The sequence below is a fragment of the Amblyomma americanum genome, chromosome 2 (assembly GCF_052857255.1).
Source record: "Amblyomma americanum isolate KBUSLIRL-KWMA chromosome 2, ASM5285725v1, whole genome shotgun sequence".
NCBI classification, from domain to species: Eukaryota; Metazoa; Arthropoda; class Arachnida; order Ixodida; family Ixodidae; genus Amblyomma; species Amblyomma americanum.
In genome coordinates, this window is record NC_135498.1 from 95,445,369 (window position 1) to 95,461,582 (window position 16,214).

Genomic DNA, 16,214 nt, shown 5'->3' on the forward strand with positions numbered 1-16,214 from the left:
AAGTACGGGTCCGTCGTGAAGAAAGTCACAAGTGATGGGCACAAGAACAGCAGAGCACGCAGGCAAGCCAACGTCTTCGGCAAAGACGCCTTCGTGAGAAGAAGCAGAATGGGTGGCGGCCGATGAGGAATCGCTGAGCGCAAAGAACTCCGGTTCAACACGAGCACAATCGATGACGGCGTTATGGCGCCACAGGAAGTTCCAACCCAAGATTACGTCATGAGAACACGTCGGCAAAATACCGAATTCAATTGCGTGCCGAACGTCCTGTATAACGGCACGAGCAGTGCCCGTCGCTAACGGCTCAATAGGCTGCGCGATTGCCGTGCGCAACGAGAATCCAGTAAGTGGTGCTATGACTTTTCGCAAGGAACGGCAAAAGGTGGCAGCCATCGCAGAAACTGCAGCACCGGTATCGGCGAGCGCCGGAACAGAAACACCCTCTACAAAAACTTCGATACGATTGTTGGGAGAGCAATGAGGCCTTTGACATTTCGCTGGAGGCGCAGTTCTCGCCTTAAAACTGTGTGTGAAATGGCACACTGTGTCGACCATCTATAAGGTAGATTTCTAAGCTGACGTGTACCCTACTAAGCCGCAGTCCGCACGCGACTGAGCTAAACCATAAAGAGTATTTAACACGCACTTTCGATCTTTACCCCATGACTGGTGATACAAGATCGTTAGAGGTGCAGTGCTATACACTATGCATTTTGACCTTGACCGCTTGACGTGCGCGATGTAGGACTATGACTACGATTTATGCTGTTTTCGGACAGCAATGCTGTGTCCTTTCAATGTGTTAATATGGTTTGGCCTAGTGCCACGCTGGTTTTAGAGAAGTGACACATACTGCCTTCTCATCTTTAAGATTAAGTCCATATTCATATGCCAGTTTGCATAGACTGCCAACTCCTAACTGTATTTTCAAATCACAGATAGAGAAATTGCATGACAACAAAGTAAACGATGGGTCTAGGCAGTGCGCTCTTCCGCGGAGTCATTTTAAGGAAGAAAACACTGTAACTGAGAACGTCACCTTAATGAACACCGTTCTCTTGTGCAAACTGCTTTTATAAGGAATTTCCAACACGAATTTTGAAAGTCTGTTCAAAGAGGTAACTCTGAAGGGCATTCAGCATATTCCCTGTTTCCAATGAAAAACAGGACACCAATAAAATCATATCACCGCGTGGTACCATATGCTTCGTCCAGCTCAAAGAACACGGATAAGCAGTGTTGTTTACGCAAATATCATCCCGTACAGGAGACTCAAAAACCACGAGCTGATAAGTTGTTCACCGGCGAGCTCTGATTCCGCCTTGGTATTGGTCAAGAAGGCAGGCCACTGAACTCGAGGAAATGCACCAGGGGACTATATATCTTTTTTTTTCTTAGAACGTATATAAGCAGCTCGTTATGGCTATTGGCTGGTAGCTCGCAGCGAGTGTGGCTTCCTTTCCTTGCTTATGTGTTGCGATGACAGTCGCCGCTTAAAGTTAAAAAATAACGCCGAAGAGGACAACTATGTTCTACGTTCTTGTTCCGCATGTCGCGGGATTGTTGGAATGACGCCCAGAGGACCATAATATTACTGGGCAAAGAGAGAACAGTTTGGAGGGTGTGTTAATGTAGATGTCTCAACATGTCATATGTAATCCTTTCGGGGCCTACCGCTGAGCTACCACTTGTCCCTGATGTAAAGGGGCTGTTGTACCCTCCACTGGATGTGATGGCCTTTCATCTTGAATAGATTTCCACACCTCAGCTAGCTTGTGCCTCAGCCAGGATCCTTACAGTATGCCAAGCCGAATACATATTCAAAATTCTGCCCAGTACGTCACCTGCTACTGGGTCCTTTTGTTATGCCGAGCGTCTACTTGGTGGCTGAGTGAGTTGCCAGACGTACTGACAAGAGATATCGGATGAGCAATATGCCCCTTGAGTGACCTTAGCATGTTCTGTACTTTGTGTTTGTCTGTGTAAGAATTAATAAAGACAGAAACGATGCCCAGCTTTCCTGCTTTGACACACTTTGAGTAACTTTGCCATCGTGTGCGCACGCTTAAAGGCTATCAGGTTCAAGCTATTCGATATCTGTGAGATATTAACTATACAATATTTCGCTGCTTGCGGTTCCTTACAATGCGCATTCCACCACGGTCTCCATTTCTTTTCTGTCCTTTGAGATGTCTGCGGGATGCAAAGTTCGGCGGCATCGATAATGTGAACTGAGATCAAGCATTGACAGTAATCGAAACCAACGTGTGCGATTCAGGAGGAAGAACTCTGTCCTTCGCACTTCCCCTAGTGGTCCAAGAGGTCGCCGTAATGAGATATCTGGTGTTTGTATATTTCCGGCGCTCCACTGCCGATCGCAAGGGGGACGAAGCAGGCGCGCTTCAACAATGTTATATTGGTGTTTTACCTGCGCAAGAAGACGCGGACGAAGGAACACAGGACAAAGACAAACGGCGTATTCATTCGTCCGCGTCTTCTTGCGCTCGTAAAACACCATGGAAAACCAACTAGCCCGTCAGTTGACGCTGTTCAATGCTATATTGTGTGCCCACTGTCACCACTCGGTTCCCTGCGCAAGGCGCTGGCGTGCGATCTGGACCTCTGCTTTGCATACTTTTTATTGCCTTATGGCAGGAGATGTTTTCATGTACTTTGCGGTAGATAATTTGTTTGTTTTTCTTGAACACTTCACATGTCCGTGAGTAGCACGTAGATCATTGCAGTTTGCACGCCTTGTACGTGTTGTTTTACAGCTGTCAGTGCGACATTTGTTTTCACTGCACATTCCACAGCTCTCCTTGCCTCTACTTATCTATGTGCCATGGCCATAATTGTGGCACATGAAACTCATAATCGTCGGACTGGGCATGTATGTGTGAAAAGTGCATTTCATGAATGCGGCCCGGACGGACTCAGGCAGGCGGATGCTACCGAATGGTTGTAAACGTGCGGTGTCACAATCTCCTCACCATTCCGCCGTGTGGCGATACGACGAAGAAAGGTCACACGTTGATCTTTTAAATGCTCAAGGAGCTAAGCGTCTTCCTCTTTCAGCAACTATCTCTCCGCTATTGCGCCCCGGCCTTTGTAGAGGCTTCTGCATCGGGCAACCGAAATGTGCTGTTCAACCAGGTTCTGTTGATTTAGCAGTAAGTCACTTTGCTGCTTTCTCTTCATGCGGACGAGTGTATCTTCAAACGAAAGTTTATTTGCAGCATATTTTTTACCCATGTTGCTTTGGAGCCGTTTTGCAATGCCCAAAGATGATATATCGGCCACTGGAGCCTTTTGCTCAACATAATGCAAAATATAAATTGAGGGGAGTTGTCACAGTACTGATGACGTGATGTCTTCACTGCTTCGATGCGAGCCGGTTTCTGAGGATATGAATCTTTGCGGTACGTATGAAATAAAGAATCCTTTTATGTCACATGCACTTCAATGTTAAAGACCCGGAAGGTCACAGAGCACCCTGCTTACAGACAGGAGCCCGTCAGCTTGGACTTGAACATGGCCCCGACTGCCCCATTCGTTGTTTCTACCCTTCACGTTAGAGACTCTTGTCATGGTGTGTGTAACGACTTATGTAAGGAGGCTAAGGGTCCGTGGTGGCACCAGACACCATCACCGTGAGACACAAGGTGCTCTTGCGGGTGAAAATCGATATATCGGCTATCGTGCAAGCTCACTTCAGTAAAGCAGTAACAAATGCAGTTCATGAACCGATTTGAGCAACGGTTGTTTGTGGGTAACCGCACGTAGTACCTTTCACGTTGACTTTTTCGAATGCGGCTTCGTGCTCGAGGACAGCTGTCGGCAGAATCGCCGCGCAGTGGATCACCGCGTCGGCACCTCGAACGGCCTTTTTCAGGGCTTCGGCGTCGCACACACTGGCAACCACTTGTCTGGTTTTCTTCACCATCGGGTGCCCTGCATGTTGCGGTTAATGTGTTGCGGAATGGTACTACTCTACCGCATCTGACAGGCATATATATAACAAACCGAAATAGAGAAAAATAGATATGCTGTATCCAAGTGGTTCACGTAGGGATATCTGGATTCGAAGGATGAAAGTGGGACAAATAAATCAAGGCAGGGTAAATAAAAAACTGTAGAACTTCGTGAACTAGTGAGAAGTGTGGAATCATCACCGCCTGTCATAATTCTTGGTGACCTCGAGAAGCGCAAAACCGCTTGAGAAACAACCGATACGTTGTGCGATCATCGTACAAGGATGCCCTCTTGTGTTATCCGGTGGTCATCAAAGTAGCTAAGATAAAAACAAAGCACCGGCATGTTCCGCAGCAAATGGAGCGCACTCTCAAGTAACGTCTTGAATCGTGTGATAAAATGCAATCTATAGGCGTTACAGGCGCAGCTGTCGGCCGTTTCGACTAAGAACAAATGAATTAAATAGTTTTAGGCGCAAAAAAGGGCAAGACCCATAGGGTAGGAGACAGGACGAAGCGCCAGGAAGGCGCTTCGTCCTGTCTCCTACCCTATGTGTCTTGTCCTTTTTTGCGCCTAAAACTATTTAATTATGAACCAAAACCAACTAGCCCAGCAGCAAGTGCTCTTAGACCATAAGAACAAATGCTTGTTTGAGGGATCCTCAGGAAACAGCTTTCTTCTGGATCATACTATCATGTAACCCCAGTCGTTGCGCAAAGTACATCTCACACATCCCGACCTGCCCACTATTGCCTGTGAACCACCCAAGAGCCTGCACTAACCGCCCAAAATCCTACGCAGATTTTGAGCATTGCTCCTACATATGTCTGGACGCCACACTCACTCCTCACTTTACTCGCCGGTCCCTTCCCATGTGGAGCGCCTGGTTGACCGCGGACCAGTAAGAGGGTCAACTGGACCTCTTGGAACCAGCCCGTTCTCTGCTCGGCGACTAGCACAAAGTTGCGAAATGAAGTTGTTTCTCTTTTTCTCTGCTCTGCTTTACAAGCGTGCATTTATTTTCTTTTACACAAGTGTTTCAGCTCACCCAATGTGTTCTCGAATGGCCTGACGTCAAACAAGCGCACCTCCTGTACACTCGGATGGTCCTGAAGCTCGCGTACCACGTGGTGACCGAGCATCCCGCTCGATCCGGTGACAAGGACGACCCGGACGGGCCACCGCACGTCCCCAGCGCTGCATGGAGCGGATGAGTATCATGGGTTTTGCATGTGTTGTGGCCACTTGGTGACCCGTTCTGAAAGGATGCTTCGGCGCAGCAGCACGGTTCAACACAGCGAAGGGGCACACAAGACAGATCGCCTTTGACAACTATTTCTGTTGAAATCCGCATCGAGAGACGCTTTTACGCGTCCACCAATTGTATACGGCTATCAAAACCTGCATCACTGAGAAAACACAATCCGTACATGATGTGCGAACGAGCTACAGCGAGCAGTATATGTCTGAAAGCTTAAATTTTTAATCGTCAGAAAGGAACTTTAATCACTTGTCAAGTGTCGCGAAGGACAATACACTCGCGCATGCATCAGCTCCTTAACGAAGTATGATGTGTGGCTTTAAATGTCTCCATTTCTCGGGGCTGTGTATGCACCTTTTTTGTCCAACGCTGTCGCGCCGAAGCACCATCTTAAAGTGGTTTAACCTGCCCAATTCACCAAAAGGCGCACTACCCTCCAAGTGCTCGAACTGGAGTATTTTAAGAACCGTGTGGTCCTGAAACAGCGCTCTAGAGTCGTCAAATGTACTTTCCAATACTTTCGGGAGTTTAGCGGACACTATATAGTAAAGCTGCCAAATGAATTGTACGCTCTCGTGTGGTTCACAATTCTGATATGGCATCCGCTTCCTCCGAGGTGCCCCGATAGCTCAGTGATAAGTTCAATTCCTCGTTCACTTCAAGCGAAAATCTTTCACAAACACCACTGTGTCTTTGTAGACGATACGGCCGCGTTCATGGTGGAATGTTTTCGATAAGATATTCCGTTGACAAAAGAGAGAACAAAGCCAATTATGAGAATGCAGAAGCAATGGCTTACGCGTTAAACCTTAAAATAGCCTAATATTAAGTCCAGAGCGCGATTCAGACTCAGCTAAAGGTTGAGAATGCGTTACCGCAATATAAAGCTAACGGGCTCTAAGGCTAGCTTTAGAGCTTGCTAGACTGCACGGCTGCACGAACCGTAATGCGGGCTGCACGAACCGTAATGCGGGTCCTCGGCACTGGTGCTGTAGCGGGTTCAATTGCACTCTTTTGACGGAAAGTGTATGCACTCAAAGACGTGCCGATTCTCGTTGCAAGCAGCGTTTTGTTCGCGGTGGGCGCGACAGTGAACATGGAAATTGTACGTGCACTTTGAGGCGGATGAGAGGCAGAGCCGAGGACCAAAAAATGTAGATGCGCAAATGAGCAATAACTACAACCACACACACATCTGTCCGTCATCGGTGGCGTGCCAAAGATCTGCCACTACCTGACAGGTGCCCTCACTGTAGCGCTGCACCGAACATTTGTGATGTGCGGCACTTGTTGTGGGCGTGCCCAGCGACGGCTGCTATAAGAAAACGGCTCCTCAGGGAGGTGGGCCTGCGGTGGAACCGCGAAAGTGACTTCGTGAAGTGGACAATGGACAACCGCTTCATTAACAACCTCTGCGACTACCTCAGCGCAACGGTTCTTCACTCCTTCTTTTAACTTTCAATCCCGTGCATTCCTTCCCCCCTTTCCTTTTTCAACTTATGCCTCATGGCACACTTCTCGAATAAAAAAAAACTACAACGGCGCATATTGTATGCATCCGGCAGGTATGACAACACACTAAAGCAGCGTTTCCAACTCAGGCCAACTTGAAATTTTTACAATGAGCAGCACAAAATTGTTATGTTGTGAAAAAATCTGGAACTCTCTTGTTTTAAGGTCGAATGAGTTCCATAATTTCATCGAAGCTCCCCATTAAATGAGAAAACAGGTTGTGCGCTCCGAGAGAGGCACAAATGCAGATTTCGGCCTCTTTGACATGTTTTTTTTTATTTGCTCAAAGTGTTAATAACGTATGTCAGCTTGTGGGTGGAATCAGGCTCAGAAAACTTTTCTTGCGTTGTAATACTTCCTAAATTACGATCAATGACAGATTTTTCCCGTTTGTGATCTGTGTCGAACGCTTGTCGTTAGAATAAAAGGCCACTTGCTCAGACATGGACAGCTATCCTTCTAAATGGAGTCAACTCGTCACTGCACCGCGCATTTTTTGTCCTGTACTGTAATGTTATTCGTGTTCCACACAACGTGCTCACAATCTACCGTTCCACAAGTTGCTATTTACCTGCTGATGCCTGCAGCATGCAAGGAAGTATTGTCAAGATTGAAGTATGCACTAGGCGCTAAATTACAGATATGTTGTGTGGATGGCTCATTATTTCACATATCCTTTCACATTGCAGCCACCGACATGATCGTGACACTGAGCTAGGCCGCGCTTTTAAATGCTTATCTTACAAGTCACCTCTCGCAAAGGAGCAACCGTCCGCTGAGTTTTTTTTAGAGAAACGCGGAGGTCAGCAGTGAGCGATGTTTTTTTTTTTGGTATTGAAGACCAGTGATTACATATTTTTGCATCTTTCATTAAGATGTGCAGCGGCACAAGATTTCAGCGCGCAAACAATTCAACAGGTTTCCTAAAACAAGATGTCAAACCTCGGAAAGACTAAGAAAAAAAATAGATCTAGCGATATATCGCCAGGGTTGACAGTATTGCACTAAAGACAGCCCAGGAGGGACAGCTAGAGCGCTTCTCACGGTGAAGACAGTGTGTGGTCTCGGTTAGCGTGATGTGCGCACACACACAAAAGAGAGGCGATGCGGTGGTGCGGATTTCCGGCGAGTATCGCATATCACGCTCCGGTGGGCGGCGGGTCTGTGATGATTATCGGCTTCGTGCTTATGTTCGTATACTGAGTTCAATGAGTTGTACAGCAGTATACACAATACAATGATGTTCGTAGAAATACACTTGGCATTAACTTTGAAGGAAAAGTTGGTCCCAGTGTTCACAGCCATATACCCATAATTGTGTGCGTGTACCACGAATCAATTACGCGAACAGAAAATAGGATTATACCCAAGGCTTTCACAGCAGCATCATAAACTGCCCGCGAAAAGCAGCAATTATCAAAAGCGATGACTTGGGCATAGAATTCTACTTGATGAAGCTGGTATTTTAGCTTTTCAGTTCAGGAAAGTCAAACTTGTCGGCTGTGCTGCGAAACATTCTTTTTCTTTTCCAGTGAAATACAGTAGAGCATATGCTCTTGACTGGCTGCCAGTGAACCGACATAGCCGAGATTTTTCTACTTTAAATGAAAACAAGAAATTTTACTGGGTGCTTAAACAGCAATTTTAAGTGATGCACCAGTGCGAATCGGGGCTATAAATAATAGATTTATTATTAAGGTGGCGAGAATTTATGCCAAAGCGTGCAAACTGAGTTACATGCTTAGGACGACGCAAAAATGCCAGTAACATAGTGGACGCAATGAATGAGGGGAGCAAACATGGAGGGCTGTTTTTTCAGCTCTTTAAGTCGTATTCGAATCGGCCCATTTATAACTGGTCAATTTTAAATGAAGTGAAATATTTGTGCCGGGCTTAAATTCTCCTTCCATTTTTCATCATTTTAAGGTTGGCAAGCAGTGCCATTGCGCTGCCTGCGGTCAAGTCCTTCTATGAGGGGACGCGAAGCTTCGAGTACTGTTCTTGTCATTTTGTGGTGGTTCCGACACGCGAAATTTGAAACAAATGAAAAACACAAATCGGAGACTTCACGCCTCCTGTAGGCGTGAAGAAGCGAAAGGATAGGTTAACCGCACTAGCAGTATGCTGAATACCGGCGCTGATGACGCGCTGTTCAGCTAGCCTATTCCTCGGCCCATATTCACAACCATACGTTTTACGTGGACCTAGGTAAAATTTTGCGTGGTGAGCAGCTGAGCTCAAAAGAAGTTCTCGGTACCACACCGTAAAACAAGGCTTTGAAATCGCCGTCAAATCATGCTTCTTGTCCACGTGTTCAAGATGAACACTTGCACTAGTACGCCAGGTTGAAACCGGCAACAATACGCTGGTGGCAACAGAGAGGAAGCAAATGTTTGTGATTGAGACAAAATGTTTGTTAAGTGGCGCTATAGATTTTACATTACCAGATGTGTGAAGAACTTTTCAAGAGACTGTAGAACTGTTGGCTTGATCTATGACCGTAGTATTCATGCACTAATCGAATTAGATATCAAACTCATTGATCATATTTCATCGTGTAAAAAAGGCGCAGTTTTTATTGAGTGCGGCATTTAACTCCAAGAAAAGATAACCCAACATTATAACGTCGAAAAACCTCAAAGACAGCACGGAAAGAGGTGACACTACTAGGCTATTCCCGGCCGCCTCCGTCCTGAGTATTTCGTGGTTTTTCATAATTATAATGTCTTACCGGATGGCCTACAACCGTACGCTCCTCAAATAGCCGATGGTCAGTAAGAGTAGCGGAGATGATTCCAAAAATGGAAAACGTAGTCTGGGGCGGTAGAGAGTCAGGTGGGTGAGTTGCAGCCCGGCTGCCACTTTCTTTAGCCAATATAGGCTGAAAAGAACGAGTTTAGCATGCAAACCGCATTTTGGAAAACTTAATGTGGTGTGCAGACGTTGCCCAAACTGCGAAATGTAGATTGTCGCACTTCTCAGCGTTTCTATATCCAATGCGGGATGGTACTTTTCGCGATGCCTTTCTGTTGGTCAGCTATTCTTTGTGAAGAATGCCCTTAATTTTTTTCTTGTCACTGAAGTCTCGTTTCTTTTGCCAACAGCAGCGGTGGCCTGGTCGTTTGAGCATCCGCCTCGTATGCGGGAGGAGCGGCGTTCCACTGTAACCATCGGTGGTACAGTGGGCACAATCTTTCCCCTGGCTTAGCTCTCGGCGTCTCTGAGGTTAAATGTGTGGTAGGCGGGTTTATGATCCCACCTTGTGTAGACGAAAAACACATTGTACCATGGCGCTCTTTGGCCAACGCTGCCCATGAACGTGCAAGACTCATTATCATCATCATCGTTTCTTATGCAGGGAAGCTACAGAATCTACAGAACCACGAGTAGCGCAACACGTGTAACGCTTCCGGTGCAGATCACTGAATGCTTCTGATGCCTCATCGGGGCATTTCCCTAAACCCTCGTATAAGATAGAAACAGCAAACAAAAAGTAATAGCAGTGGGTTAATATAAAAGATAATTACATGAGCGCTTAAGCTCTAACTCACTGTCGCGCTGTTCCTCGCCGGTAATCCTCGTCCATAACAGGTAAGTCGTCTGCTTCGCCGCACACGATACGCGTCGTTTGCGATTCAAACTACCCAATGCGCAGAAAAGGCGCCTATCACTACGAGGAAAGGTCCGCAACGCGTGCGAGTGAGGGCGCACGACCTTGGCAGCGTTAGCGTGCGGGTGCGTTTTGCAGCTTATTTGCGCGCTGCATACTTCAAGGAAACACGTGGTCGAATCAGCGACGATATCGTGCAGCGCTCGCAATGAAGCCCGTGTCAGCGCTCGCCCTGGAATGCCGTCGAGTGCGGGGAGCCTCCAGGCAGCGTGCATTGCCAAGGCAGCGCTGCAAACTGCTGTCGTCACCTGTTGGGGCACAATAAATGCGAGACCACATTCTGAACAATTAGAGGCTCTCTCTGCCTCTAAGCGCAGGAAAGTGGCACCAAGGAGCAGCATAGGTGCCCCTAAAACATGCTTACTCCTCTTGCTGCGCTGAGTCTTACGGCACTGCGATCGACACAGCAAACTGTCAAAAGCCTATGACAGTGTGGATCTGTGCTGACAGACAGATAATTTAATTTTGTCCGATCCAAGCGGTTCGTCTTATTTTTTCCAAGTGCCGTTAGTCTAGAGGCATTCCCAAAGAACCAGTTATCCCTCTCGTACTTTTAAATGCCTTGCTCAGTTCTACTCCCACCAATTCGGAAGTATAAACATACGTGTATATCGACCATATAGCTTTCCGCCTGTGAATAGCATACCTTCCATTCACATGTCTTTACTGTCGAATTATCCGGTATTCACGTTTATCTTAATGTAAACAGGTGTGCATTGTTAGTTTTCTCTATTCCTCAACATCTCTCTTGCTTATCAGCCTCGTATGATACCTCAAGTACCTTCTGTTAAGTATCGAAGTGTTACATATGACCTCTCTTTCTTGGCGAGCACATGCAGATCAGGTTGCTGCGAAAAGAGTTCGGGCGGTTGGCTGCTGCACAGGCTGAGCAGGCCCCGTTCCGGAATGCGAGGGTTCTCTCTTCTTGTGATTTATAAAATCTACATCTGCCCCATCTTGGCATTTGGCGCATTTTGTTCTCCGCCTCGCCTGCGTACAGACTGTGCCCTGCTCCTGCGCTTGGAGTGAGAGGCACTGCGTCTCTGCTTAAGACTCCCAAAATTTGTGGGCAGCAATGTTATGCATCTTTAAACGCGGGTTACATCTCTTATAGAAAGAATTCGCCTTCTGACCGTCCAATGTTTTCTAAAGTTGTGTGATTCGGAGTAACATGTGTCCCATTTCATTTTCCTTTGTCAGTCTGGGGAATTCTTCCGCGCAAGTTGGCCTCGTTTCAATCTCCCCTGATTGCTTCTGCACACGCCTTCATTGAATCTTTAAAAGTTCTAATTTTGAAATCGTTCCAGTGCGATGCAACAATTAACTTGTGGCAAGTAGCTTTGATAATATGCAAGCCATGTCAAATAAAAGCCGTTGCCTTTGTTAAACAATAGTGCGTTGCAAGTTTACTTCATGACCTATCGCTTCCATGTTCGCATACTGACTGACGCCTCACTGTGTCAGAAAAAAAGCAGGTGTAGGAATTTTTCAGAGTCCCCTGATTGGTCTTTTCATCTCCGTCCTCTAAATTTTTTCCCTATTTATTTGGCTGAGCTTCAAGCTGTGGTTCTTGCCCTCCGTAAGTCGCCGTGGTGCATTCAGCGTTCTAGAGTGTGCGAGAGATCCACGATAGCCGGTGCGAGCCAAGAGACAATGAGGCCGAGGCTACAGTCGTCGACGAACAGCATTGGGCTGCTCGGAGGTATCCAGCAGATGGATTCCAGCAAATCGCGTGCTTGGATCTTTTCTTTTGTTTGCATCTGAAAATAACAGCATAATACTGGCAATATATATAGCCTTCATTGATTACGAGAAAGCATGTGACTTAGTGGAACCTCAGCAGTCATACAGGCAGTGCGGAATTAGGGTGTAGAATAGCCTCATGTCAAAATGCTGGAAGATATATGTAGAAACTTCACAGCTGCAATAGTCCTTCATAAAGTCAGCAATAAAATTCTAATAAGGATGGGCATCAGACAAGGAAGCACGATCTCTCCAACGCTATTCACTTTTACAGGAGGTATTCCGAGGCCTGAATTGGGAACAGTGGGGTATAAGAGTTAATAGAGAATATCTAAATAATCTGCGATTCTCTGAAGACATTGCCTTGATGAGCAACTTAGGACATGAACTCCAAGTCATGATCAATGAGTTACGCAGACAGAGCAGAACGGTGGGTCTAAAAATTAACATCCAACCAACCAAAGTAATGTTCAACAGCCCAGCAAGGGAACAGCATCTTACCGGTACTCACCTACGGGGCAGAAACGTGGAGGCTAGCGAAAAGGGTTCAGCTTAAATTAAAGACAACACAGCGAGCCATGAAAAGAAAAATGGTAGGTGTAACGTTAAGACTAGAAGTGGCCAGATTGGGGGCGAGAACAAACGCGTGGTAGTGACATTCTAGCCGAAACCAAGTGGGAAAAATGGGTTTTGGCAGGACATGTAATGCAAAGGCAAGACAACCGCTGGTCCTTAGGTTAACGGAATGAATTCCAAGAGAAGCCAAGCGTTTAGCAGGAGGCGGCAGAAGGTTAGGTGGGCGGATGAGATTAAGCAATTTGCTGGCATAGGATGGGCGCAGCTAGCAAAGGACAGGGTTAACTGGAGAGACATGGGAGGTACCTTTTCCCTGCAGTAGGTGTAGTCAGACTGATGATGATGATGATGATGATGATGATGATGATGATGATGTCTGGCAACCGACTACCTGACCCGATAGGCCGAAGCAGAAACAGTGCAGACATCTCTGTACCTGAGCTCGCGAAATTTCACGGGCAAAGCCTTTACAGGGACCCCTACAAAGTGATCGTATAAATGAAGCCTGTTTTAGTATCCGCAAGCCAAGGCAAGCCAAAGTAAGAGAGAGAAGTAGAAGATGAGAAGAGGAAGTGAAAAAAGTAGAGAAAAATGAAAATAAGAAAGAGGACGAGAAGGCGGAACAAGCGAAAACGACAATAATAAAATTAGTGTAATTGGACCTAAAATTGGCACTCGGTGCCCTTAATCTGGAAGTTCATGAGAATTTCCAACCACTCTCCCTTTGGAACACAGAAGCCAAGCCAAGAGAGAGAAGGAGTGAAAGTATAAGAATAAAATGATGAAAATAAAAAGCCCTGAAGAAACGGGTAGCGAAAAGTAGTAGTGAAACAAGAGGCAGGAGAAAATGGAGAGGCATCACTGCTCTCGGCGAACGTTTTAACTAAGCCGTAGCGAACTTTACCGTGCCATAAATCCTCCTGTGGCACGGCGTCTCAATAGAGCTTATCTTGGATACACCACGAATAGCGCTCATGGCGGAACTGACGCAAGCCATTATGCGCTAGTCAGACAAGCCATTAGAGGAACGTTGCGCCCCCATCGCAGACCTACGTCACGGAGCGTATGTAAAACTATGGGCGTCATGTTGTCTTCTGTGATCTTCGCATGTCATACCGCTGTGCCGTAAATGACGCAAATGGCTTCCTTTATGATCTTTCATGGCAGAGAAGTCATGACCACGCCCGACTACATGCTGCCGAACGTCATAAGCTCTCCGAGACTCCCATGCGTAAGTTCATTGTCAGCTTTAAATGGAGCGCGGCAGAGAGCGACCGTCATTTTATTGCGAAAGCACTTCTTCACGAGGTCCAATCGGCTGATCGAGTTTGAGTGAAGCTTGACCCCTCTCGCGCTGCGCATTGCACAACGGCGTCTCCATCATCTTCCATCTGGGGTGCGAACAAAACAAAAATTATCAGTTTAACCTCGATCACAGCTTAACATAAGTCTGATATCGCCGCCAGAGGTGCCGACGACATGCCATGATGGAACGCGAGCCAGGTCAGTCTAACATATCTGAGGAGTTGCGCCGACTACGCTGCATCGATGTGCAGCGAGAAAGAAAACGGAATCAGCGTGAGTCTACACAACCCAGAGGACATCATCATCATCATTTACACATCCCGAGGGCGTCTCTTCTTTGAAATGGCATACCAACTTCCCTAAGCCTCAGTCCTACCGTCCCTAAACACTATGAAGAACTTGTGAATAAGCGACGGAAGCGCCAGGCAGCGTTAGCTACCGAGACACCGGAACAGTGAGCAATTATTCGCCTTGAGGAACTGCAAAACCGAAAGTGGGCAAGACAAGAGTTACTGCAAGAACTGTACCACCAATGTCTGACCGTGGATCTGAACGACCGCCAGGTAAACTCTGAAATATGGTTGACCATTTCAGCGTCTACTACCGCTAATTTTCTGTCAAAGCTTGTGCAAAATCTGTTCGGCTATCCGTGTCACGTATGCGATCGATTGTGGCATCTCAAAGATCTGGACACGGCAAGCCAAGCCATGCATCGACAATGCTGCTTACTTTCCCTGAGATAGACGTAGCCAACGTGAAGGTGTGCAAAATGTGTTACGCTTCGCTACGTAAAACGGAGATACAACTGTATAGCGTTAGCAACGGCTACAGGTATCCGCCGACGCCTCCCAATACGCTTGCGCTAAATGTCGTGGCAGATACGTCGATTGCTGTATTCGATTCATGAACCATTTGGAATGAAGGAACCAACTGTCACCGTTCCGGTGCACACTGAAGAGATGCTGAAGGCTCTGCCTTGCAATTGGAACACCAAGACAAACCATGGTTTCGGTTAAAGCCTAGTTGAAACCCTGAAATTTTTTTCCATCGACCCCGCCCAGTGCAGTTGTTGCTAACACCTCCGCCTAGTTGTTCACATCTATGTGAGCAAAAAGCCACCATATAAATAGTGAGGGCAACACGAGCTTGTCCTGCTCTTGTCGACAACATTGTCCGGGGCTCTTTTTCGTCCCGAATACTCGGCGTCATATATCCATACACTGCGCGTGACGTCACGACGAACATCGCTTCCACTGCGCACTCCAGAGCAGGTAGCGAAAAGGGGTATTTATAGGGACGTAAACTTTAACTTTTGTCCTTTCTTTTGTCCATTATCATAAAGGCAGCTATGAATTCAACGCTAGCCATCCATTCTACATACGAAAAGGAGAGTGCAGCGTTCTCATAGCATTTATGAAAAGCCTGACCACGTGAGCCGAGAAGGTGTCTACTCCTTTTCATAGAATTCCTTAGATCTGAAAAAATATTCAAAAGCTCCTCTCAATTGTTTCATTATATTTTTTAATGCAGCACTGAAGTTACTACAATGCGCCGCCCTCGGACAATGCGTCAGCCGCGCTACGAGTGGAAGACTGATCCTCAAGGGCTTTACCGCTCTTGAGCCCAACATTTGCGGGGCTGGCTGTTCGTTTGCAGTTGTCTTTCCTACCACATGCGATTTTCAGATGTCGAAGCGATGCACTATAATGATTGAACTTTTAAGCATTCGCCGACTTCCTTCTTTCCCACTATTACTAGCTCAAATGGCTTACAGAAAGGAAGAAGTTAAAAAAAAGCATTGGTTGTGGCTGCATGCAACTGAACTTCAAAGGAAAATGTGCTTTTATAATTTTCAGTTTTCACTCGTGCGACAGCCAAGTGCAGACGCTTTCCGCCGTCTATAAATCATATAACGAGAGCAGCATTTGAACACCGAAGACACGAGTGGCGATCTGTAGCACCTTCCTACATGTGTCAGAGATGATTCTCGTTATCTTTGCTTTCCACGCATTTTGACATCGCATGCTCCATTGTGCTACACAGGCAGGTATGAGTGATCGGTTTGAAGCAATGGAATAAGGCTGTCTGATAGCTTGCTACACCTTGCAATGTCCGATTTAGAGACGAGCTTGTGTTCGTCAGCAACGGGTTCTCGCAAAGTGACACGCGTGGTCA

General features: G+C 46.7%; 1 protein-coding gene across 3 annotated transcripts in view; it reads right to left on the reverse strand.

Moving 5' to 3' along the window:
- LOC144121637 (3 beta-hydroxysteroid dehydrogenase type 7-like) overlaps positions 1-16,214 on the reverse strand; it is a 49,831-nt gene that overhangs the window by 11,993 nt on the left and 21,624 nt on the right. Inside the window, exons 1-3 of one of the 3 annotated variants that reach the window (XM_077654945.1) lie at positions 10,514-10,651; positions 5,021-5,169; positions 3,787-3,951 (exon numbers count right to left, since the gene is read on the reverse strand). In XM_077654945.1, the coding sequence (XP_077511071.1) occupies positions 3,787-3,951; positions 5,021-5,114 (259 nt within the window). In that variant the 5' untranslated portion in view covers positions 5,115-5,169; positions 10,514-10,651. Of the gene's footprint in view, positions 1-3,786; positions 3,952-5,020; positions 5,170-10,296; positions 10,448-10,513; positions 10,652-16,214 lie in introns of those variants that run through there. The other 2 variants (XM_077654943.1, XM_077654944.1) reach the window with 2 other exon arrangements.